The sequence below is a fragment of the Hetaerina americana genome, unplaced genomic scaffold, assembly GCF_022747635.1.
Source record: "Hetaerina americana unplaced genomic scaffold, ioHetAmer1.1.p SCAF_34, whole genome shotgun sequence".
Taxonomy (NCBI): Eukaryota; Metazoa; Arthropoda; class Insecta; order Odonata; family Calopterygidae; genus Hetaerina; species Hetaerina americana.
The window spans coordinates 4,980,001-5,007,280 of NW_027286919.1; the positions used below are offsets into that span (position 1 = coordinate 4,980,001).

A 27,280-nucleotide genomic window follows, 5' to 3' on the forward strand; every position below is an offset into this window, starting at 1 on the left:
AGTGATCTTTTTATGTGTTTCTATATTGTTTGTTGCTGTCCAAATTATTATATATATATATATTTATTTATTTATATATTTATTTATTTATATTCATTCACAAATTCAAACACGAAATCCCGCCAAATGGCAAACAAATACTCATTTACATGGAAACAGATATAAGGTAAAGGGTTAGGAACACACATAAAGGACGAACACAGGTAAGGTGGGGAAGGCGGAATCCGGCAGATCACGAATGTAAAAATATTTCCTAGACCGGGATTTGAACTCCGGATCTTTCCGCTTGCCGAGCGGAGGCTCTCAACCACTTGAGCTATCCTGGAAACGTAATTTACACTGAGATCTGCGATGCTTTATGCAACCAAGTGGCCTGATTCTTTGGCCAAGAGATGGCGTTAGCATATCAAAATAAAAATCATGTATAAAAATACAATAAAAAATATTTTCGAAATTTGTACCATAGAAATCACAAATAATATGTCTGAAGACAAGTTTGTAAAAATATTTTATCATTGAGGTGCTGGCAGAACGAGTTTGTAACAATCTGGAGTAGCGGACGCGCAATCAGTCCATTCGAATTCCATTGTCCTCATCACTTGTTATGTAAAATGTCGCTCAATACGAGTCGTTTTTGGTAGAAATATTTTTCCCCATTATGAAAATTATTCGCTACGCAAGGTGCTCATTAAGAGTGTTTCCACTATTGAATCCATACGGTGGTCTTTATGGTTAAGTAAAGTATTATTAATAATAATAATAATAATAATTTTATTTCCCCAATTGACAAGTACATAGTGTGTTACAGGGTACGTCAAGCAGTACAGTACCTGGATCACCAGCCAGAAAGTCAAATATGCTGCAGTCAGTTGAGAGTGCAGTCTATTAGAATACCAAGTCTGTCCCAAAAGAAGCAGGACTTAGTCAGTTGAGAAAATATTGTTGCCAGTATTGATACATTCATTCAAAATTCTTTGAAATAGCACCGTTATGCATCAACGCACAGATGTCAGGGCCTCTGAGTATGCTTCCTGGAAGGCATCAATGGGAATCTCATTCAGGCCCCTCGTCACGGCCTCTTTGACAAAATCCAGTGGTCCAAAATGATACTCGAAGGGGTTGTACTCAAAGACCCATTTCTTGTCACCAGTAACCTATTCTGAAAAATTCAGGTCACTTTCACAGTGGTCCAGGGTTTAGCTCGAGGCAAGATTGTCAAACAAACAATCTTCCAACAGTACCATGGGGACCGTCTTAGCACACCGTTTTCATGGCTAAATCTTCTATAAGAATGCAATGCACCGTGGTTTTGTGGATTTCGCACTCTTCTGCTATTATCCTGACACTTGGGAGTCAATCAGAATTGAGCAAGTGTCTCACTTTTTGCACGTTTTCATTCAACTGTGTTGTTGATGGATGTTTCTAGGGCATTCCTCATCTTCAACCTCCCCTCCACCCTCCCAGAACATCCTGCGCAGAAGCAGAAAACCATCACCACTTTCTGGACATCTCCATAATCAACCTTAACCAGGGTTATGGTCTCTGAACCCGATTGCTTCGAGTTAAATGCAAAATTTTAATGCATATTTGCGACGCGACCCTTGAACAGGGGTTCAGCATAGCAGCAATCTGCAGACTGCAATGGCCTGCAGACAACTGGCAGGGGCCTTGTTGCTTTCCCAAGACATCTCACCATACTTCCTGCCACAAATCATCCCACTCCAATCGCCCGCTTCGTCAAGAAAAATCATTTGACTTACTTTTTGGGACAGGCCGTGTATTTTCAAATGCAGTATGATCCATGTTGGTACATCCAGGCATGAAGTAAAAGAATGGAGTAATTGTAATGTTTCATGAAACAACACAATCTTCTCATTAGTTGCAATAGAAACTTTTTATTGCATTGCTGTTTTCCTATGCCAGGAAGTTGAATCTCCCTTCAACATATTTAAAGTTATTGGTGAACTTGTAAAATTCTAGTTGAAAGATTTGACATGTGATGTTTATTTTGAACTATTTTGTTGCCACTCTCCCCTCTGCTGGTTGCAGTGTGTTCAAACTGGTTGGGCTGCTAGATGATGATGGGGGAGGGCCCTGGCTGCGCAGTGCATGCAAGTTAGGTCTGCTCTTGAGCGTTGGTGGAGTCGGGAGCGCCGATTTAGTGCATCCCTGTTTTGTTTTGAGACCACATCATGATGTGCATTGGCAGGCAATCAAATTCTGCAGAAAACTTGATAAAAAAGCTGCTGAAACTCACGAATGGCATAAGCAAGTCTGTGCGGAGTTCGCTCTATGTACTGGCAAGTTTCAAGGTGGGCGGAGATGTTTTAGTGAGGGCCAGGAAGGGGTGCTCCTGCTCAGGGTGGCCAAAGCGATGAAAATGTGACCCATGGGTGAGATTTGTTCATTTCTGACTGTCAAATGATTTCTTTTGGGTGACACTGTTGAATTGCATTGTTATGGATGAATTGGCCAGAGGAAAGGTGAGTGCCGAGCCAGTCTCAAAACTGTTTATGCCCAAGCGAAAGGCTATCGATAATAGTAAACTGAAGGGACATGTTGAACCCGATCATTCAGACAATTTTAACGAGACATCATTGGTTCCTGAGGGTCAAGACCACACCCTCAAAGAACATCGTTTTGATGGCATGGAGGCTGTCCAAGCGACCGTGACAACAGCTTTAAATGTGTTTCCCGTCGAGGCCTTTGAGAGGGCATTCTGGGTATGGGAGAGTTGGTGGCAAAAATGCGTGGATGCTCATGGAGTGTATATTGATAGGAATGAGCTCTTACGGCTAGTAATATATAATAAATGTGAAACTCCAATAGCCGTAAACAGTTTACCTTTCTAAACAAAGTAAAAATGAAATTAGTTGGCTAGCGCCACAAGTCAAGAAGGGGTAAAAAGTAAAAAAAGGATAATGAGGTAGGTAAAAGGGTTAAAAGGTAAAAAAGGAGAGGATAAGAAAGGTTTCTTTATCTTTTTAACCTTTCTTATCCTCTCCTTTTTTACCTTTTACCCCTTTTACCTACCTCATTATCCTTTTTTACCTTTTACCCCTTCTTGACTTGTGGCGCTAGCCAACTAATTTCATTTTTACTTTGTTTAGAAAGGTAAACTGTTTACGGCTATTGGAGTTTCACATTTATTATATACTCATGGAGTGTATTTGGAAGATTATTAACACTTTGAACTGATATTGTCTATGCGTCTTTTTTAAAAAATATATATTTCAATACTTTTGGAATGCACCCTATTTATAGCACACTGATGTTAAAAATGCATTTATTTATTTTTGATCTCTCTTTTATATTAGTGCACTGCACCAACAAGAGTGAATTTCTATTCTATTTCGAGTGCCTGGCCGTTAAATCACAACAAGTCTCATTTGGCACATTGCCAAAGTACCGAGTACAAATATATATTTGAACCAAGCTAGCTACTCCTGAATACATTATTCTGGATAAAGTAATTTCTTTTTAAACCTTCCTTCCAAGAATTGTAAACATTAAAAATTTTTCACTATGCAATTAAAATTGTTCCTATGCCATAAATTGTGCATCTGCTTGTTCACGAGGTCTGTTCAATAATTTCTGGAACATAGTCATCGCAAAAAAATAATTCACTAATAAAATATTGGTCATGGTCCCCCTCACAATGGTCTCCTCATATTTCACATGTTGTGCAATTATCACAGTGGTTTTTCCACTTTTTGAAACAGTCCTGGAGTGCTTCTTCCGGAATGCTCATGAGCTACTCCGTCAAATTTTTCTCCATCTCTGAAATGGCGACATCTTTTGCCTTTGAGCTGGGTTTTCAGTTTTGGGAACAGGAAAAAGTCAGATGGGTCCAGGTCTGGTGAGTAGGGAGGGTGGGGAAGACCCTGGACAAGGTTTCATCTCCCTCAGCTCAATCAAACAGTTCCTGACAGACTTGATCTCAATATTGTTTCTGGTGGGCGTAGTGGTCTTCAGGGGAGGCGACCGACACTTAGGTCATTTGTGCCACTAGGGATGGATGGAGCAGGTGGAAAGGTGGATAGAAACCCGGTGTCGGCATGAGCCTACTCTTGTCGAAAGGTGCCAAGGGCCCACAGTTTAACCTCCCATCCGACAGATGGCGTACCCACTCAAAGTGCTCTCCACAAAGTAGAGATCAAGTACGGATCGGAGTACCACTGAAAAATATTTGTTGTCTCCAGGATTTGAACCCGGGCCCTCTCTGTGGGAAGCCCTTACATTAGCCACTGCACCATCTCGGCCCCCGTGTTTCTGGTCTGCTGTAATCAGGCCAATGAATTTGCTAGGGACTCAGAGCATCCTCAATTTTGCAGTTGTGATTTCGTAGCATAAGCCAGTTCATTTGCCACATTTTTCTGCAAGTTCCCTGACGTCCAAATGTCAACTTACACAAACAAGATTGTTTGCATTCTTTGCGTGGTTGTCATCAGTTGACGTTGATAGCCTGCTGGAATGCTCGTCCTCTTCCATTGATCACCACCCATTTTTAAACTGGATAAACCACTCATGACATGTGGTATGTTTCATAGTATCCTCACTGTAAGCCTTGGCAATCAACTCAAAAGTTTCCGTTATTAATCAGTTCCATTTTGGCCGTTCATACCGAACCCAGGGCATTGTTTCCAGTGCCAATGCTTCAGGAGGCACATTGCGTCACGATGCAAGGGCAAGGCCACCTGCCCATGCTGTGTCAAGGACACACACGAGGTTAAAGAATGCCCTTTGGAACCTCTTTGTGCCAATTGCGAGGGTGCGCACCCAGTGTACTCCCCTGATTGTCCAGAGATGAAAGTGGAAAGGAAGGATTGACACGCTGGAAAAATTCCCATTTATGGAAGAGAGGAGAAAATACTGGGCACTAATCGTCCCAACTTTCTCCTGGTCCTTTGCTTCCGTCATGTCCATCCCATTGCTAAAATGTGCCATCGCCATGCTAACAGATGTCCCAAAAGATACCACTGCAGACATGCGAGGGTAAAAAAGGAAATGCACCGAAGAGACTAAGAGTAAGATGGACAACAAGCCACCTACTCTGATGGGCCCTTCAAAGAAGACCACCAAAACCACCAAGGGAAACACGCCGAAAGGGCAGGTAAAAACACCATTCCCTACACCTTGAGCAAAGCCAAGAAGGCCAGAGGTTATGGAAGAGGACCCTTCATGTCGCATCTCAGATACTGAGGTCCCCGCGATCGAGTGGAGGAGGGAACATCATTTCAAGTGATAATCTTGAAATGGATAGTCATCTCACCACTTTTTAAAAAACTTATTTATTTATTTTTATTTTAAAAATTTATAATTTCTTTTATATTGCTGTGGAACTGCAGTGGTTTTTATTGCCAGATGTAGGAGTTGGGCATTTCTGTTCATGATTTAATCCCTCTTGCATCTGGGTGCAGAAGACTCATTTCAAGGCGGGCGACAAGGGCATTTTAAAGGGGTGCACTTTAGGTTTTTAGATCAGACGACACCAGTGGTCAACCAGCCCAAGGTGGAGTACCAGTTGCAGTTCTGGAGGCCTTTTACACCTCTCGAGTGCAACTCAATGTCCCATTTTAGATGGTGACCACCACAGTGTACATCCCAGAGAGGATGACATTGAGCAACATTTATCTAGCGGAGGGTGCACCAGTATCACATTTTAACTTGGAATCCCTTGTCAGTCAGTTACCTCAGCCATTAGTGTTAACGGGCAATTTCAACGCCAAAAATGCCCTATGGGGAGGCCTAATGGACCTGAGTAACAGCAGATGACGTAACAGCGTATGACATATAGACGATTCTAACCTGTTTTTATTAAATAGTGGTGAAAGACCTCGTTTTAATGGAGAATTGTCATCTATAGATCTCTGTCTATTTTCGATAAATCTCACTGCAAAGCTGAAGATGTCCATTCACGTTGATCAATGTGGAATTGATCACTCTCCTCTTTTACTCGCCAAAGGAGACATTCCTTCAAACTGTTTTAAACCTTTTGGGAATTAGCTCATTGACCAAGCCAACTTGCAAATTTAAGTGCCATTTTACTTTAAAACACAATGCTTCTTGCGACCCAGTATGCAATGTTGAGCATCTGAAATCGTCGCTCATAGCAGCGCAGACTGCGGATGTACCTTGGTCCTCCAGAAAGCCAATTCCCACGCCTGTCCCGTGGTGGAATGAGGAGTGTGATACGGCGATCGGGATGAGGAAAAGTGTGTGGTGCCCTTTTAATAAAGGTTCCCAACGACAACAAACCTGGCCTCTTTCCGATGGCCGGGAGCGTGGGCTCGACAAGTCGAAAGGCAGGCAAAGAGGGCTTCCTGGATGGACTGTCTCTCCAAAATCAGTCCTAGAACCCCACTTACACAGGTATGGGATGGGGTAAAGAAAATCTCAGGGCTTAAGGGTGCATTTGGTATCTCACCACTACTCATAGCTGGCTGGGTGGTGATCTCACCGCCATAAATAAGCAAGATATTTGCCCATCAGTTTGCGGCCAACAGCGATAACCCGAGCTATGTGTAGGTTTCCTCAGCAAGAACGGGAGAGGGAGTGGAGTGTATGAGCTAAAGTGCTCAGAATGTAGCACAAAGTATATTGGGCAAACAGGACGGAAATTTAAAGAAAGAATTAAAGAACACCAAACATGTGTAAAAAAAAAGAACATAACATCCCTCTTTGCAAAGCACCTCATCGAAAGTGACCACAAAAGTGACTTTGTGACAATAATTATTCATTTTGAAGAGAAAGGTCAAAGGCTCAATGCTTTGGAGCAGTTAGAAATTTTGAAATGTGTCCGTTGGAAAGATGATCTTGCCAACGAAATTTTGTATCCCTCCCAGTCCCCACTCCTAGACCTACCACTCTTCCAAATCAAAAATGTAATTCTCTTTTCTTCCCAGCTACATTGTAACCTTTTTACCCCTCCAACCTCCCTCTCTGACCAACACACCCCCCCTCCTATGATCAGAAGGTATATATAGCCAGTGTGCTTCTATGAGGACCACCTGATGATGACGTTCAACGTCGAAACCTGGGTCGTGTTTTTAAATAAAGTGTGTGGAATTACAAAGTCAATTATTTCATCACATTTCAATATGTTATGCAAATTCCATAAAGTTACGCCTGAGTCAACAAATTTTACAAAGAGCTGAACTGAGGGCATCCCTCTTAACTTTGGTGAGAGCCTTATCAGGGCAGAATATAATGAGCCCTTTTCCCCCTGGGAATTGAAAACAGCCATTGCAGACTCACATAATGCCTCACTGGGAATGGGCTGGAATCCACAATGCTTTCCTCCAGAATATTCCGGAGACTGCGTTGGCGGATGTCCTCAATACCCTCAACCAGTTGTGGGCTGAGGGTAGCTTCCGCAGCTCTTGGCGGGAGTCTGTAGTGGAGCCCGATCCAAAGCAGGGCAAAGATAAAAATGAGCCCATTAGCTACCGTCCCATCTCTCTCACCTGTGTAACTTAATGGAAAGAATGGTGAATCGACGTCTCCTTGAGAGGCGACATCTTCTTTCCAATGCTCAGAGGCGGAACAGATCATGATTTGACTGATAATTTCATCCAGGAAGCTTTTCTACTATGCCAACACGTGGTCTCAGTCTTCTTCGAGAAGGCCTACGACTAAGTGTGGACGCAAAAATTTTGGACACGTTACACGTGTAGGGATTCAGGGGAATGTGGCCCATTTTATGAGAAAACTTTTAGCGGACCGTGTTTTTGAAGTCAGGACTGGCAAATATCTATGCTGACTCTTCATGCAAGAGAACGGGGCACCTCGAGGATTGGTACTGAACATAAAGTTCTTTGCCATTGCAATCAAGGACATGGCGGATGGCATCAATGCACCACCAGTGATGGCATCCCTGTTCTTTGTAAACCTAGACATTTTTTGCCGGTCGTCCCACCTCATTAACTCCTCCAAGCACTTCCAGGTTTCTTTGAACAAGTTGGATGACAGGTCTTGTAAGAACGGATGCCGTTTCTCTACAGATAAAACGAAATGTATTCATTTCCACTGACTTCTTGGATACCATTTCCCACCTAGGTTAAGCCTAGACTGCAGGAACCTTCCTTTGTGGAGTCTGTCCATTTCGTCGGAATGATCCTGGACCACCGACTAAACTGGAGGGAACGTATCCAAATATTGTGTGAGAGATGTCATTAATATTTTAAGATGTTAAAGTCACTCTGCATGGAGAGCAGACCTCACTACCATGCTTTTTATTGTACTGTGCCCTGGTGCATTCAAAATTGGACTGCTTAGCGATAGAATACTCTTTGGCTAGAGAGTCATATTTGAGACCCCCAACGCCAGGCTTCGGGTGGCCATGGGTGCATTCAGGACCAGCCCAGTCCCAAACTATCTATGCTGACTCAGGGGAACCACCTTTGCCAATGTGCAGGGTGTGCCACTACGCTTGCAAAGTTTTATCCGTGGCAAACCACCCACGTTGTAACGTACTTTTCAAGCCATGGTTTTTAGACTTATTTTACTGGCGGACAAGGGCCATTTGACCCCTCAGCATTCGTTTTAATGCTTTTATTTGTGGACTCTATTTTACCCTGCCCAAAGTATACCGCTGTTTGCTATGCAAAATCTCCACTTTGGGTAGTAGTAGTAGTATTTAGGGGAGGCGACTGACAACTTAGGTCATTTGCGCCATAGGGGATGGACAGGAAAGGATGAAGGGTGGAGAGAAACCCGGCGTTGGCATTAGCCTACTCTTTATGAAAGGTGCCAAGGGGTCCGCAGTATAACGTCCCATCCGACGGACGGTGTACTCACTCAAAGTGCCCTCCACAAAGCACCTCAAGTAGGGATCGAGATACCACTGAAAAATATTCAACACCGCCGGGATTTGAACCTGCGCCCTCAGGGGGGGTTCATGACCTTAGCTGTCAGTCGCCTTCCCTAAAAACTACTACTCCACTTTGGGTTATACCAAAACCTGACATGAAGACTATGCCACCCACACAAGCGACCTAAAACTTGCATGACTGAGTTGGAATACCAGGGACTCTTTCGAGCCATTTAAAAAAAATCTATTTATGAGTATTTATTTATTGTATACAATTGTACATAAGTATCATGATACATACTTATGTATTTATTTATATGTGCATTTAAAAAAATAGTTTTGAGGTTTTAAATGTTTTGACAGTGGTGCAAAATGAATTTGGGAACTTTTTGAACAGATCTCTTGTGTGCATCAATAGATCATTAATCTTGTAAATTTCTATTAATATCTCCTTCACAGGACAAAATCAAAGAGTTGCCTCACCCTGTTGATGCCGTGTACTTCAATAAAGGTTTATAATTGTGGAGGGGCATGCCTTGCTGATGTCTAGCACACCTTAGGATGATATTTTCAAAGAACGCATCGGTCACTGTGCTTTGGTACTGATCACTCTAGAGAGCTATTTTCTGAGGATAACTGTAGTTTCCATGTTTTGCCCATATGTAATCACGTGCCCAATGGCCATTGTCATATGTGTGATTGTTGATTCAATTGACTCTGCTTTGAGGTTAGATTTTCCGTGGCTTACTCAGGTACACCTCTTGATTGGGGTTATTAACTAGGTTGTTGTTATTTTCCCTCAGGAGTTGACATAAGATATATTTTTACTTCCTGATTTTTCTTAAAAACCTAGTTATTTCTATTTCAATATTTTTTTGCTATTCATGTCTTTTATTTGACCCATTTCTACAGTATAGGATTTAAGCATTGGTGGATTCTAGTTGAGAGGATTTAGCTGGAAATGTTGCAGTTTTTAATTCTCATGTCCTTGTAATGTGGCATTTGCATAAATCTGTACATGGTAATTGTGTGTCAGTTGTTTAAATTCTTGTCCACTTGGTAGGATTCATGAAGGCATTTCATCGGTGTCCTCTCTGAAGAAACGGACTGACTATCTGTAGTACGCTCCCATTAGTATGTGTCTCTTCATAAACCCTTAAGAAGACCATTCCACGCCTATTGAAACGTACCAATATTTCCGGATTGTGTGCATTTCCACTTTTCAAATGAGTGGTGTAAGTTTTTGATACTGTCAATTTTTCTTATAAATTTCCAAAAAAATGTGACACTGCCCAACTGTCTCATAACAATTTGAAATCAATTGCGATTTCATATTTTTGTTTCAGAATGTTTACAGTTCAACTATTTTCAATCTGGTAGCTTAAGAATGTTGGTAGTTGCTCATTTAGTAGGAAAAATGTGAAACTGTAAAAAATGTTATGTTGTTACCATTGACTTAGATCATTGCCTGTGTTAGTGAAACTGTTGTTTGATATCTCTAGTCCAACACATTGTTATCCATGAGACAATAATTAGTTGTAGCTTTGCGTCACTGAAAAATAATGCAATGTGGTGGATTAAAATGTTCAATTCATTGACATATGTTGCACCAAAAAAATTTTCAAATGTGTTATGAATTTGTGTACCAATAATGAGAGAATAATAAACAATTAGTGTGTTCATTTCCATGTGTTCTTTATTTAGATTAATATGGACTTACAACTTTTATTATTTAATATCATATATTTACTATTATGTTTATTATTGTATATATATATATGGGGGATCGAGATGGTGCGGTGGCTATCGTACTAGTTTCCCACCCAGAGGGCCTGGGTTCAAATCCCGACGTTGTTGAATATTTTTAAGAGGTTTCTCGATCCCTACTTGAAGTGCTTTGTGGAGGGCACTTTGAGTGAGTACGCCGTCCGTCGGATGGGACGTTAAGCTGCGGACCCCTTGGCGCCTTTCGTTAAGAGTAGGCTAATGCCGACGCCGGGTTTCTCTCCACCCTTCATCCTTTCCTATCCATCCCCTATGGTGCAAATGACCTCAGCTGTCGGTCGCCTCCCCTCAAAACTACTACTACTATGTATATGTATATATATATATATATAAATAATGTATAACACTTAGCACTAGTGGACACAGACAAAAATACAGAAACACACAAAAATGGGACTCACTATTTTATGAATTTTCAGTGGTCGTAGCCACCTTTATCAAGGAAGAGAGGGACAGAACTGAAGGGAATACGAGGGCTGGAGCGATGGATGGAAGGGGAAGGTGGGGAGAGAATTCCGAAGGGACGGGTTTGGAGGGGCAGCGTTAGAAGGGTAGGGAAAATGTAGAAGGTGATGGGGGTGGAAGGGGATGAAAATATAATTAGACCAGGGTAATAAGTGCCTAATATTAATTCCTGGTAAGTTCCAGGACTCCAAGAGCCAGATGAAGGATTGCTCTAATGTTTTCAGTTTCAGAGGAGGATCAGAGGGTGGGAGGGATGCTATGATGGATACACTCTAGCATTTATCAAAGGGAGTGTTGTGTTCGGAGGCGTGTTTGGGGACAGGGAATATATCGAGCATATAAATTCTTTTTATAAAAAATTAAATTCTTAGAATAGAGTCTTTTCTTAATATCTTCACTCAACGTCCCTCCTCCTTGTAAAAGCCTCTTTGCCTAGCTTAATTCTTCTCCTTACGTTCCTAATACTTTGACCGTGTTAGTCAAAAACACTACCGAATAGGTAAAGTGTTCTACCTGCTCTAGTTTCTGCCCTCCTATTCTAATGTTAAGCTTAGCCTTTTTCTTTCTAGAAAATCGCGTAACCTTTGTTTTATCAATATTGATTATCATCCCATACCTGTCCCAATGAATTTCCAATTCACTAAGCAACGCTTGCAACCCCTTGGAAAACTGACGAACATAGCTTGGTCATTAGCAAACCTAACTGATTTTACCAATTCCCTGCCCACTTACATTCCTACCTCCAGTTCTTCCCATGCCTCTTTAATCATTTCCTCTGCGTACAGGTTGAAAACCAACGGTGATAATAGGCAACCCTGCCTTACACCTCTTCTTAACTGCCCAACCGGACTCCCCGTTCCTCACTCGCACCTGAGCAGTCTGAGACATATACAGGTTGCATTTTAGCCTCCTTTCCCTCCAATCTAATCCTATTTCTGCAGAATACTCATTAGTTTTTCCCAAATCACTCTATCAAACGCTTTTTCAAAATCTCTATGAAACAGGTTAATACCTCCTAGTTGTGTTCTATAATCCTCTCGATAAATAATCTCATTACTGCAATGGAATCACGTGTACATATCCCCTTCCTTAACCCAAACTGATCATCCCCTAAGTAATCATTTGCCCCACTCTCTATCCTTTTGTTGATGATCCTGAGAACTATAATATATATATACATATATATATATATACAGGTATATATATATATATATATATATATATATATATATATATATATATATATATATATATATATATATATATATATATATATATATATATATATATATATATATATATATATATATATATATATATATATAGTACAATACACATTAACACATAATATAGAAACAATATCTGCCTTTGGAACATCTCAAACATTCAATTTAAAAGAAAAGAATGAGGTTCTGTGCATTATTTTTTGGAAATATGGGCTCATTTACAAAGAAATCTAATTTAATTTTAATATTGGCTTCAAGGTGAAATTCTCAATCGAATCAAATGAAACAAAAATGTTTCAATTGTGTTGATTATTGTTCAGTGTTACCAATTAAACCAAAAAAACCCCAGAAATCATTCTCAAAGACAAGAAAAACTACAATTAAAGGGTCCGTTAAATTATCTTTGTTTGTAAAAGAACCCATATTTCCAAAAAAATAATGCAGAGAACCTCATTCTTTTCTTTAAAAGTGAATGTTTGAGGCGTTCCAAAGGCACATTCCATTTTTAGAAATTTTTATTTTTCTCATTTCACCATGAAAAGTGCCAATACCCCCCCCTTTGGGTTCTAGGTGAAAATCTCACTCGACACAAATCAAACAAAAATGTTTCCATGGTGTGTATTGTTGTTCATTTTCATTAAATAAACAAAATAAAACCCAGAATAAATAATCATTAAAGACAGGAAATGAGCATAAAAGATGCCTCAGTGCAAGTGTTAATGTTAGTAAAAGAGCCCAAATTTCAAAAAATATTGCGAAAAACAACAATCTTCCATTATAGAGTGAATGTTTGAGGTGTATAGAAGGCATTTATTTCATTTTTAGAAATTTTAATTTTTCACATTTTTCCATGAAAAGTTCCCCCCTTTGGGTTCTAGGTGAAATTCTCACGTAATAGTAAGTAGTAGTAAGCAAGCATAAAAGATGCTTGCTTACTAACATTAACACCTGCGCTGAGGCGCAGGGGGGGTTTTGGCACTTTTCATGGAAAAATGTGAAAAATTAAAATTTCTTGCCTCAGCGCAGGTGTTAATGTTAGTAAGCAAGCATCTTTTATGCTCATTTCTTGTCTTTAATGATTTATTCTGGGTTTTATTTTTTTATTTGATGAAAATGAACAACAATAAACACCATGTAAACATTTTTGTTTGATTGGTGTCGAGTGAGAATTTCACCTAGAACCCAAAGGGGGGGGTATTGGCACTTTTCATGGAAAAATGTGAAAAATTAAAATTTCTAAAAATGAAATAAATGCCTTCTATACACCTCAAACATTCACTCTATAATGGAAGATTGTTGTTTTTCGCAATATTATTTGAAATTTGGGCTCTTTTACAAACATAACCACTAGCGCTGCTGCATCTTTTATGCTCATTTCTTGTATTTAATGATTTATTCTGGGGTTTTTTTTTTATTTGATGAAAATGAACAACAATACACACCATGGAAACATTTTTGTTTGATTGGTGTCGAGTGAGAATTTCACCTAGAACCCAAAGGGGGGGGTATTGGCACTTTTCATGGAAAAATGTGAAAAATTAAAATTTCTAAAAATGAAATAAATGCCTTCTATACACCTCAAACATTCACTCTATAATGGAAGATTGTTGTTTTTCGCAATATTTTTTGAAATTTGGGCTCTTTTACTAACATTAACACTTGCGCTGAGGCATCTTTTATGCTCATTTCCTGTCTTTAATGATTTATTCTGGGTTTTATTTTTTTTATTTGATGAAAATGAACAACAATACACACCATGGAAACATTTTTGTTTGATTGGTGTCGAGTGAGAATTTCACCTAGAACCCAAAGGGGGGGGTATTGGCACTTTTCATGGAAAAATGTGAAAAATTAAAATTTCTAAAAATGAAATAAATGCCTTCTATACACCTCAAACATTCACTCTATAATGGAAGATTGTTGTTTTTCGCAATATTTTTTGAAATTTGGGCTCTTTTACTAACATTAACACTTGCGCTGAGGCATCTTTTATGCTCATTTCTTGTCCTTAATTATTAACTTTGGGTTTTATTTTGTTTATTTGATGAAAATGAACAACAATACACACCATGGAAAGATTTTTTTTTGATTTGTGTCGTGTGAGAATTTCACCTAGAACCCAAAGGGGGGGGTATTGGCACTTTTCATGGAAAAATGTGAAAAATTAAAATTTCTAAAAATGAAATAAATGCCTTCTATACACCTCAAACATTCACTCTATAATGGAAGATTGTTGTTTTTCGCAATATTTTTTGAAATTTGGGCTCTTTTACTAACATTACCACGTGCGCTGCTGCATCATTTATGCTCATTTCTTGTCTTTAATGATTTATTCTGGGTTTTATTTTGTTTATTTGATGAAAATGAACAACAATACACACCATGGAAACATTTTTTTTTGATTTGTGTCGAGTGAGAATTTCACCTAGAACCCAAAGGGGGGGGTTTTGGCACTTTTCATGGAAAAATGTGAAAAATTAAAATTTCTAAAAATGAAATAAATGCCTTCTATACACCTCAAACATTCACTCTATAATGGAAGATTGTTGTTTTTCGCAATATTTTTTGAAATTTGGGCTCTTTTACTAACATTAACACTTGCGCTGAGGCATCTTTTATGCTCATTTCTTGTCCTTAATGATTAACTCTGGGTTTTATTTTGTTTATTTGATGAAAATGAACAACAATACACACCATGGAAACATTTTTGTTTGAATTGTGTCGAGTGAGAATTTCCCCTAGAACCCAAAGGGGGGGGTATTGGCACTTTTCATGGAAAAATGTGAAAAATTAAAATTTCTAAAAATGAAATAAATGCCTTCTATACACCTCAAACATTCACTCTATAATGGAAGATTGTTGTTTTTCGCAATATTATTTGAAATTTGGGCTCTTTTACTAACATAACCACTAGCGCTGCTGCATCTTTTATGCTCATTTCTTGTATTTAATGATTTATTCTGGGGTTTTTTTTTTATTTGATTAAAATGAACAACAATACACACCATGGAAACATTTTTGTTTGATTGGTGTCGAGTGAGAATTTCACCTAGAACCCAAAGGGGGGGGTATTGGCACTTTTCATGGAAAAATGTGAAAAATTAAAATTTCTAAAAATGAAATAAATGCCTTCTATACACCTCAAACATTCACTCTATAATGGAAGATTGTTGTTTTTCGCAATATTTTTTGAAATTTGGGCTCTTTTACTAACATTACCACTTGCGCTGCTGCATCATTTATGCTCATTTCTTGTCTTTAATGATTTATTCTGGGGTTTTTTTTTTATTTGATTAAAATGAACAACAATACACACCATGGAAACATTTTTGTTTGATTGGTGTCGAGTGAGAATTTCACCTAGAACCCAAAGGGGGGGGTATTGGCACTTTTCATGGAAAAATGTGAAAAATTAAAATTTCTAAAAATGAAATAAATGCCTTCTATACACCTCAAACATTCACTCTATAATGGAAGATTGTTGTTTTTCGCAATATTATTTGAAATTTGGGCTCTTTTACTAACATAACCACTAGCGCTGCTGCATCTTTTATGCTCATTTCTTGTATTTAATGATTTATTCTGGGGTTTTTTTTTTATTTGATTAAAATGAACAACAATACACACCATGGAAACATTTTTGTTTGATTGGTGTCGAGTGAGAATTTCACCTAGAACCCAAAGGGGGGGGTATTGGCACTTTTCATGGAAAAATTTGAAAAATTAAAATTTCTAAAAATGAAATAAATGCCTTCTATACACCTCAAACATTCACTCTATAATGGAAGATTGTTGTTTTTCGCAATATTTTTTGAAATTTGGGCTCTTTTACTAACATTACCACTTGCGCTGCTGCATCATTTATGCTCATTTCTTGTCTTTAATGATTTATTCTGGGTTTTATTTTGTTTATTTGATGAAAATGAACAACAATACACACCATGGAAACATTTTTGTTTGATTGGTGTCGAGTGAGAATTTCACCTAGAACCCAAAGGGGGGGGTATTGGCACTTTTCATGGAAAAATGTGAAAAATTAAAATTTCTAAAAATGAAATAAATGCCTTCTATACACCTCAAACATTCACTCTATAATGGAAGATTGTTGTTTTTCGCAATATTTTTTGAAATTTGGGCTCTTTTACTAACATTACCACTTGCGCTGCTGCATCATTTATGCTCATTTCTTGTCTTTAATGATTTATTCTGGGTTTTATTTTGTTTATTTGATGAAAATGAACAACAATACACACCATGGAAACATTTTTGTTTGATTGGTGTCGAGTGAGAATTTCACCTAGAACCCAAAGGGGGGGGTATTGGCACTTTTCATGGAAAAATGTGAAAAATTAAAATTTCTAAAAATGAAATAAATGCCTTGTATACACCTCAAACATTCACTCTATAATGGAAGATTGTTGTTTTTCGCAATATTTTTTGAAATTTGGGCTCTTTTACTAACATTACCACTTGCGCTGCTGCATCATTTATGCTCATTTCTTGTCTTTAATGATTTATTCTGGGTTTTATTTTGTTTATTTGATGAAAATGAACAACAATACACACCATGGAAACATTTTTGTTTGATTGGTGTCGAGTGAGAATTTCACCTAGAACCTAAAGGGGGGGGTATTGGCACTTTTCATGGAAAAATGTGAAAAATTAAAATTTCTAAAAATGAAATAAATGCCTTCTATACACCTCAAACATTCACTCTATAATGGAAGATTGTTGTTTTTCGCAATATTTTTTGAAATTTGGGCTCTTTTACTAACATTAACACTTGCGCTGAGGCATCTTTTATGCTCATTTCATGTCCTTAATGATTAACTCTGGGTTTTATTTTGTTTAATTGATGAAAATGAACAACAATACACACCATGGAAACATTTTTGTTTGATTGGTATCGAGTGAGAATTTCACCTAGAACCCAAAGGGGGGGGTATTGGCACTTTTCATGGAAAAATATAAAAAATTAAAATTTCTAAAAATGAAATAAATGCCTTCTATACACCTCAAACATTCACTCTATAATGGAAGAGATTTCTTTTTCGCAATATTTTTTGAAATTTGGGCTCTTTTACTAACATTAACACTTGCGCTGAGGCATCTTTTATGCTCATTTCTTGTCCTTAATGATTAACTCTGGGTTTTATTTTGTTTATTTGATGAAAATAAACAACAATACACACCATGGAAACATTTTTTTTTGATTTGTGTCGAGTGAGAATTTCACCTAGAACCCAAAGGGGGGGGTATTGGCACATTTCATGGAAAAATATGAAAAATTATAATTTCTAAAATTGAAAAAAATGCCTTCTACACACCTCAAACATTCACTCTATAATGGAAGATTGTTGTTTTTCACAATATTTTTTGAAATTTGGGCTCTTTTACTAACATTAACACATGCGCAGAGGCATCTTTTATGCTCATTTCTTGTCTTTAATGATTTATTCTGGGTTTTATTTTGTTTATTTGATGAAAATGAACAACAATACACACCACGAAAACAGTTTTGTTTGATTTGTGTCGAGTGAGAATTTCACCTAGAACCCAAAGGGGAGGGTATTGGCACTTTTCATGGAAAAATGTGAAAAATTAAAATTTCTAAAACTGAAAAAAAAGCCTTCTATACACCTCAAACATTCACTCTATAATAGAAGATTGTTGTTTTTCGCAATATTTTGTGAAATTTGGGCTCTTTTACTATAGAGTGAATGTTTGAGGTGTATAGAAGGCATGTATTTCATTTTTAGAAATTTTAATTTTTTCACATTTTTCCATGAAAAGTGCCAATACCCCCCCTTTGGTTTCTAGGTGAAATTCTCACTCGACACATATCATACAAAACTGTTTCCAAGGTGTGTATTTTTGTTCATTTCCATTAAATAAACAAAATAAAACCCAGAATAAATCATTAAAGACAAGAAATGAGCATAAAAGATGCCTCAGCGCAAGTTTTAATGTTAGTAAAAGAGCCCAAATTTCAAAAAATATTGAGAAAAAGAACAATCTTCCATTATAGAGTGAATGTTTGAGGTGTATAGAAGGCATTTATTTCATTTTTAGAAATTTTAATTTATCACATTTTTCCATGAAAAGTGCCAATACCCGGTGAAATTCTCACTCGACACTAATCAAAAAAAAATGTTTCCATGGTGTGTATTGTTGTTCATTTTCATCAAATAAACAAAATTAAACCCAGAATAAATCATTAAAGACAAGAAATGAGCATAAAAGATGCCTCAGCGCTAGTGTTAATGTTAGTAAAAGAGCCCAAATTTCAAAAAATATTGCGAAAAAGAGCAATCTTCCATTATAGAGTGAATGTTTGAGGTGTATAGAAAGCATTTATTTCATTTTTAAAAATTTTAATTTTTCACATTTTTCCATGAAAAGTGCCAATACCCGGTGAAATTCTCACTCGACACCAATCAAACAAAAATGTTTCCATGGTGTGTATTGTTGTTCATTTTCATCAAATAAACAAAATAAAACCCAGAATAAATCATGAAAGACAAGAAATGAGCATAAATGATGCCTCAGCGCAAGTGTTAATATTAGTAAAAGAGCCCAAATTTCAAAAAATATTGCGAAAAACAACAATCTTCCATTATAGAGTGAATGTTTGAGGTGTATAGAAGGCATTTATTTCATTTTTAGAAATTTTAATTTTTCACATTTTTCCATGAAAAGTGCCAATACCCCCCCCTTTGGGTTCTAGGTGAAATTCTCACTCGATACCAATCAAACAAAAATGTTTCCATGGTGTGTATTGTTGTTCATTTTCATCAAATAAACAAAATAAAACCCAGAGTTAATCATTAAGGACCAGAAATGAGCATAAAAGATGCCTCAGCGCAAGTGGTAATGTTAGTAAAAGAGCCCAAATTTAAAAAAATATTGCGAAAAAGAACAATCTTCCATTATAGAGTGAATGTTTGAGGCGTATAGAAGGCATTTAAAGTGCCAAACCCTTTGGGTTCTAGGTGAAATTCTCACTCGACACAAATCAAACAAAAATGTTTTCGTGGTGTGTATTTTTGTTCATTTTCACAAATAAACAAAATAAAACCCAGAATAAATCATGAAAGACAAGAAATGAGCATAAAAGATGCCTCAGCGCAAGTGTTAATGTTAGTAAAAGAGCCCAAATTTCAAAAAATATTGCGAAAAAGAACAATCTTCCATTATAGAGTGAATGTTTGAGGTGTATAGAAGGCATTTATTTCATTTTTAGATATTTTAATTTTTCCCATTTTTCCATGAAAAGTGCCTTTGGGTTCTAGGTGAAATTCTCACTCGACACAAATCAAACAAAAATGTTTTCGTGGTGTGTATTTTTGTTCATTTTCACAAATAAACAAAATAAAAACCAGAATAAATCATTAAAGACAAGAAATGAGCATAAAAGATGCCTCAGCGCAAGTGTTAATGTTAGTAAAAGAGCCCAAATTTCAAAAAATATTGCGAAAAAGAACAATCTTCCATTATAGAGTGAATGTTTGAGGTGTATAGAAGGCATTTGTTTCATTTTTAGAAATTTTAATTTTTTACATTTTTCCATGAAAAGTGCCAATAGCCCCCCTTTGGGTTCTAGGTGAAATTTTCACTCGACACAAATCAAACAAAAATGTTTCCATGGTGTGTATTGTTGTTTATTTTCATCAAATAAATATAATAAAACCCGGAATAAATCATTAAAGACAAGAAATGAGCATAAAAGATGCCTCAGCGCAAGTGTTAAAGTTAGTAATAGAGCCCAAATTTCAAAAAATATTGCGAAAAACAACAATCTTCCATTATAGAGTGATTGTTTGAGGTGTATAGAAGGCATTTATTTCATTTTTAGAAATTTTAATTTTTTACATTTTTCCATGAAAAGTGCCAATACCCCCCCTTTTGGGTTCTAGGTGAAATTATCACTCGACACAAATCAAACAAAACTGTTTTCGTGGTGTGTATTTTTGTTCATTTTCATCAAAAAAAAAAATAAAACCCAGAATAAATCATTAAAGACAAGAAATGAGCATAAAAGATGCCTAAGCGCAAGCGTTAAAGTTAGTAATAGAGCCCAAATTTCAAAAAATATTGCGAAAAACAACAATCTTCCATTGTAGAGTGATTGTTTGAGGTGTATTGAAGGCATTTATTTCATTTTTAGAAATTTTAATTTTTCACATTTTTCCATGAAAAGTGCCAATACCCGGTGAAATTCTCACTCGACACAAATCAAAAAAAAATGTTTCCATGGTGTGTATTGTTGTTCATTTTCATCAAATAAACAAAATAAAACCCAGAATAAATCATTAAAGACAAGAAATGAGCATAAAAGATGCCTCAGCGCAAGTGTTAATGTTAGTAAAAGAGCCCAAATTTCAAAATATATTGCGAAAAACAACAATCTTCCTTTGTAGAGGTAATGTTTGATGTGTGTAGAAGGCATTTATTTCATTTTTAGAAATTTTAATTTTTTACATTTTTCCATGAAAAGTGCCAATACCCCCCCCATTCGGTTCTAAGTGAAATTCTCACTCGACACAAATCAAACAAAAATATTTCCATGGTGTGTATTGTTGTTCATTTTCATCAAATAAACAAAATAAAACCCGGAATAAATCATTAAAGACAAGAAATGAGCATAAAAGATGCCTCAGCCAAAGGGTTAATGTTAGTAAAAGAGCCCAAATTTCAAAAAATATTGCGAAAAACAACAATCTTCCATTATAGAGTGATTGTTTGAGGTGTATAGAAGGCATTTATTTCATTTTTAGAAATTTTAATTTTTTACATTTTTCCATGAAAAGTGCCAATACCCCCCCTTTTGGGTTCTAGGTGAAATTATCACTCGACACAAATCAAACAAAACTGTTTTCGTGGTGTGTATTTTTGTTCATTTTCATCAAAAAAAAAAATAAAACCCAGAATAAATCATTAAAGACAAGAAATGAGCATAAAAGATGCCTAAGCGCAAGCGTTAAAGTTAGTAATAGAGCCCAAATTTCAAAAAATATTGCGAAAAACAACAATCTTCCATTGTAGAGTGATTGTTTGAGGTGTATTGAAGGCATTTATTTCATTTTTAGAAATTTTAATTTTTCACATTTTTCCATGAAAAGTGCCAATACCCGGTGAAATTCTCACTCGACACAAATCAAAAAAAAATGTTTCCATGGTGTGTATTGTTGTTCATTTTCATCAAATAAACAAAATAAAACCCAGAATAAATCATTAAAGACAAGAAATGAGCATAAAAGATGCCTCAGCACAAGTGTTAATGTTAGTAAAAGAGCCCAAATTTCAAAAAATATTGCGAAAAAGAACAATCTTCAATTATAGAGTGAATGTTTGAGGTGTATAGAAGGCATTTATTTCATTTTTAGAAATTTTAATTTTTCACATTTTTCCATGAAAAGTGCCAATACCCCCCCTTTGGGTTCTAGGTGAAATTCTCACTCTACACTAGTCAAACAAAAATGTTTTCGTGGTGTGTATTTTTGTTCATTTTCACAAATAAACAAAATAAAACCCAGAATAAATCATTAAAGACAAGAAATGAGCATAAAAGATGCCTTAGCGCAAGTGTTAATGTTAGTAAAAGAGCCCAAATTTCAAAAAATATTTCGAAAAAGAACAATCTTCCATTATAGAGTGAATGTTTGAGGTGTGTAGAAGGCATTTATTTCATTTTTAGAAATTTTAATTTTTTTCATTTTTCCATGAAAAGTGCCAATACCCCCTTTTGGGTTCTAGGTGAAATTCTCACTCGACACCAATCTAACAAAAATGTTTCCATGGTGTGTATTGTTGTTTATTTTCATCAAATAAACAAAAGAAAACCCAGAATAAATCATGAAAGACAAGAAATGAGCATAAAAGATGCTTCAGCGCAAGGGTTAATGTTAGTAAAAGAGCCCAAATTTCAAAATATATTGCGAAAAACCACAATCTTCCTTTATAGAGGTAATGTTTGATGTGTGTAGAAGGCATTTATTTCATTTTTAGAAATTTTAATTTTTTACATTTTTCCATGAAAAGTGCCAATACCCCCCCCATTCGGTTCTAAGTGAAATTCTCACTCGACACAAATCAAACAAAAATATTTCCATGGTGTGTATTGTTGTTCATTTTCATCAAATAAACAAAATAAAACCCGGAATAAATCATTAAAGACAAGAAATGAGCATAAAAGATGCCTCAGCCAAAGGGTTAATGTTAGTAAAAGAGCCCAAATTTCAAAAAATATTGCGAAAAACAACAATCTTCCATTATAGAGTGAATGTTTGAGGTGTATAGAAGGCATTTATTTCATTTTTAGAAATTTTAATTTTTCACATTTTTCCATGAAAATACCAATACCCCCCCCTTTTGGTTCTAGGTGAAATTCTCACTCGACACAAATCACACAAAAATGTTTCCATGGTGTGTATTGGTTTTCATTTTTATCAAATAAACAAAATAAAACCCAGAATAAATCATTAAAGACAAGAAATGAGCATAAAAGATGCCTCAGCCGAAGGGTTAATGTTAGTAAAAGAGGCGAAATTTCAAAAAATTTCGCGAAAAACAACAATCTTCAATTATAAAGTGAATGTTTGAGGTGTATAGAAGGCATTTATTTCATTTTTAGAAATATTAATTTTTCACATTTTTCCATGAAAAGTGCCAATGCCCCCCCCTTTGGGTTCTAGGTGAAATTCTCACTCGACACAAATCAAACAAAACTGTTTTCGTGGTGTGTATTTTTGTTCATTTTCATCAAAAAAAAAATAAAACCCAGAATAAATCATTAAAGACAAGAAATGAGCATAAAAGATGCCTCAGCGCAAGCGTTAAAGTTAGTAATAGAGCCCAAATTTCAAAAAATATTGCGAAAAACAACAATCTTCCATTGTAGAGTGATTGTTTGAGGTGTATTGAAGGCATTTATTTCATTTTTAGAAATTTTAATTTTTCACATTTTTCCATGAAAAGTGCCAATACCCGGTGAAATTCTCACTCGACACAAATCAAAAAAAAATGTTTCCATGGTGTGTATTGTTGTTCATTTTCATCAAATAAACAAAATAAAAGCCAGAATAAATCATTAAAGACAAGAAATGAGCATAAAAGATGCCTCAGCGCAAGTGTTATTGTTAGTAAAAGAGCCCAAATTTCAAAAAATATTGCGAAAAACAACAATCTTCAATTATAGAGTGAATGTTTGAGGTGTATAGAAGGCATTTATTTCATTTTTAGAAATATTAATTTTTCACATTTTTCCATGAAAAGTGCCAATGCCCCCCCCTTTGGGTTCTAGGTGAAATTCTCACTCGACACAAATCAAACAAAACTGTTTTCGTGGTGTGTATTTTTGTTCATTTTCATCAAAAAAAAAATAAAACCCAGAATAAATCATTAAAGACAAGAAATGAGCATAAAAGATGCCTCAGCGCAAGCGTTAAAGTTAGTAATAGAGCCCAAATTTCAAAAAATATTGCGAAAAACAACAATCTTCCATTGTAGAGTGATTGTTTGAGGTGTATTGAAGGCATTTATTTCATTTTTAGAAATTTTAATTTTTCACATTTTTCCATGAAAAGTGCCAATACCCGGTGAAATTCTCACTCGACACAAATCAAAAAAAAATGTTTCCATGGTGTGTATTGTTGTTCATTTTCATCAAATAAACAAAATAAAAGCCAGAATAAATCATTAAAGACAAGAAATGAGCATAAAAGATGCCTCAGCGCAAGTGTTATTGTTAGTAAAAGAGCCCAAATTTCAAAAAATATTGCGAAAAAGAACAATCTTCAATTATAGAGTGAATGTTTGAGGTGTATAGAAGGCATTTATTTCATTTTTAGAAATTTTAATTTTTCACATTTTTCCATGAAAAGTGCCAATTACCCCCCTTTGGGTTCTAGGTGAAATTCTCACTCTACTCCAGTCAAACAAAAATGTTTTCGTGGTGTGTATTTTTGTTCATTTTCAGAAATAAACAAAATAAAACCCAGAATAAATCATTAAAGACAAGAAATGAGCATAAAAGATGCCTCAGCGCAAGTGTTAATGTTAGTAAAAGAGCCCAAATTTCAAAAAATATTGCGAAAAAGAACAATCTTCCATTATAGAGTGAATGTTTGAGGTGTGTAGAAGGCATTTATTTCATTTTTAGAAATTTTAATTTTTTTCATTTTTCCATGAAAAGTGCCAATACCCCCTTTTGGGTTCTAGGTGAAATTCTCACTCGACACCAATCTAACAAAAATGTTTCCATGGTGTGTATTGTTGTTTATTTTCATCAAATAAACAAAAGAAAACCCAGAATAAATCATGAAAGACAAGAAATGAGCATAAAAGATGCTTCAGCGAAAGGGTTAATGTTAGTAAAAGAGCCCAAATTTCAAAAAATATTGCGAAAAACAACAATCTTCCTTTATAGAGGTAATGTTTGATGTGTGTAGAAGGCATTTATTTCATTTTTAGAAATTTTAATTTTTTACATTTTTCCATGAAAAGTGCCAATACCCCCCCCATTCGGTTCTAGGTGAAATTCTCACTCGACACAAATCAAACAAAAATATTTCCATGGTGTGTATTGTTGTTCATTTTCATCAAATAAACAAAATAATACCCAGAGTTAATCATTAAGGACAAAAAATGAGCATAAAAGATGCCTCAGCGCAAGTGTTAAAGTTAGTAATAGAGCCCAAATTTCAAAAAATATTGCGAAAAACAACAATCTTCCATGGTAGAGTGATTGTTTGAGGTGTATTGAAGGCATTTATTTCATTTTTAGAAATTTTAATTTTTTACATTTTTCCATGAAAAGTGCCAAAACCCCCCCCTTTGGGCTCTAGGTGAAATTCTCACTCGACACAAATCACACAAAAATGTTTCCGTGGTGTGTATTGTTGTTTATTTTCATCAAATAAATAAAATAAAACCCGGAATAAATCATTAAAGACAAGAAATGAGCATAAAAGATGCCTCAGCCGAAGGGTTAATGTTAGTAAAAGAGGCGAAATTTCAAAAAATTTCGCGAAAAACAACAATCTTCAATTATAAAGTGAATGTTTGAGGTGTATAGAAGGCATTTATTTCATTTTTAGAAATTTTAATTTTTCACATTTTTCCATGAAAAGTGCCAATACCCCCCCCTTTGGGTTCTAGGTGAAATTCTCACTCGACACCAATCAAACAAAAATGTTTCCATGGTGTGTATTGTTGTGTATTTTCATCAAATAAATAAAATAAAACTCGGAATAAATCATTTAAGACAAGAAATGAGCATAAAAGATGCCTCAGCGCAAGTGTTAATGTTAGTAAAAGAGCCCAAATTTCTCAAAATATTGCGAAAAACAACAATCTTCCAATATAGAGTGAATGTTTGAGGTGTATAGAGGGCATTTATTTCATTTTTAGAAATTTTAATTTTTCACATTTTCCCATGAAAAGTGCCAATACCAATCTCACTCGACACAAATCAAAAAAAATTTTTCCATGGTGTGTACTGTTGTTCAATTTCATCAAATACACAAAATAAAACCCAGAATAAATCATTAAAGACAAGAAATGAGCATAAAAGATGCCTCAGCGCAAGTGTTAATGTTAGTAAAAGAGCCCAAATTTCAAAAAATATTGCGAAAAACAACAATCTTCCATTATAGAGTGAATGTTTGAGGTGTATAGAGGGCATTTATTTCATTTTTAGAAATTTTAATTTTTCACATTTCTCCATGAAAAGTGCCAATACCCGGTGAAATTCTCACTCGACACAAATCAAAAAAAAATGTTTCCATGGTGTGTATTAATGTTCATTTTCATCAAATAAACAAAATAAAACCCAGAATAAATCATTAAAGACAAGAAATGAGCATAAAAGATGCCTCAGCGCAAGTGTTAATGTTAGTAAAAGAGCCCAAATTTCAAAAAATATTGCGAAAAAGAACAATCTTCAATTATAGAGTGAATGTTTGAGGTGTATAGAAGGCATTTATTTCATTTTTAGAAATATTAATTTTTCACATTTTTCCATGAAAAGTGCCAATGCCCCCCCCTTTGGGTTCTAGGTGAAATTCTCACTCGACACAAATCAAACAAAACTGTTTTCGTGGTGTGTATTTTTGTTCATTTTCATCAAAAAAAAAAATAAAACCCAGAATAAATCATTAAAGACAAGAAATGAGCATAAAAGATGCCTCAGCGCAAGCGTTAAAGTTAGTAATAGAGCCCAAATTTCAAAAAATATTGCGAAAAACAACAATCTTCCATTGTAGAGTGATTGTTTGAGGTGTATTGAAGGCATTTATTTCATTTTTAGAAATTTTAATTTTTCACATTTTTCCATGAAAAGTGCCAATACCCGGAGAAATTCTCACTCGACACAAATCAAAAAAAAATGTTTCCATGGTGTGTATTGTTGTTCATTTTCATCAAATAAACAAAATAAAACCCAGAATAAATCATTAAAGACAAGAAATGAGCATAAAAGATGCCTCAGCGCAAGTGTTAATGTTAGTAAAAGAGCCCAAATTTCAAAAAATATTGCGAAAAAGAACAATCTTCAATTATAGAGTGAATGTTTGAGGTGTATAGAAGGCATTTATTTCATTTTTAGAAATTTTAATTTTTCACATTTTTCCATGAAAAGTGCCAATACCCCCCCTTTGGGTTCTAGGTGAAATTCTCACTCTACTCCAGTCAAACAAAAATGTTTTCGTGGTGTGTATTTTTGTTCATTTTCACAAATAAACAAAATAAAACCCAGAATAAATCATTAAAGACAAGAAATGAGCATAAAAGATGCCTCAGCGCAAGTGTTAATGTTAGTAAAAGAGCCCAAATTTCAAAAAATATTGCGAAAAAGAACAATCTTCCATTATAGAGTGAATGTTTGAGGTGTGTAGAAGGCATTTATTTCATTTTTAGAAATTATAATTCTTCACATTTTTCCATGAAAATTCCAACCCCCCCCTTTCGGTTCTATGTGAAATTCTCACTCGAC

The 27,280-nt window shown here is 35.7% G+C and overlaps 1 protein-coding gene across 2 annotated transcripts in view; it reads left to right on the plus strand.

The window, feature by feature from the left end:
* The window catches only part of Sfxn1-3 (Sideroflexin-1-3), a 37,782-nt gene extending 27,286 nt beyond the window's left edge, over positions 1 to 10,496 (plus strand). For both annotated transcript variants that reach the window (XM_071589199.1, XM_071589200.1), the window contains exon 8: positions 9,272 to 10,496. In XM_071589199.1, coding sequence (XP_071445300.1) covers positions 9,272 to 9,331 — 60 coding nt within the window. In that variant the 3' untranslated portion in view covers positions 9,332 to 10,496. The remainder of the gene's footprint in view (positions 1 to 9,271) is intronic.
* The last annotated feature ends 16,784 nt before the right edge of the window (positions 10,497 to 27,280 follow it).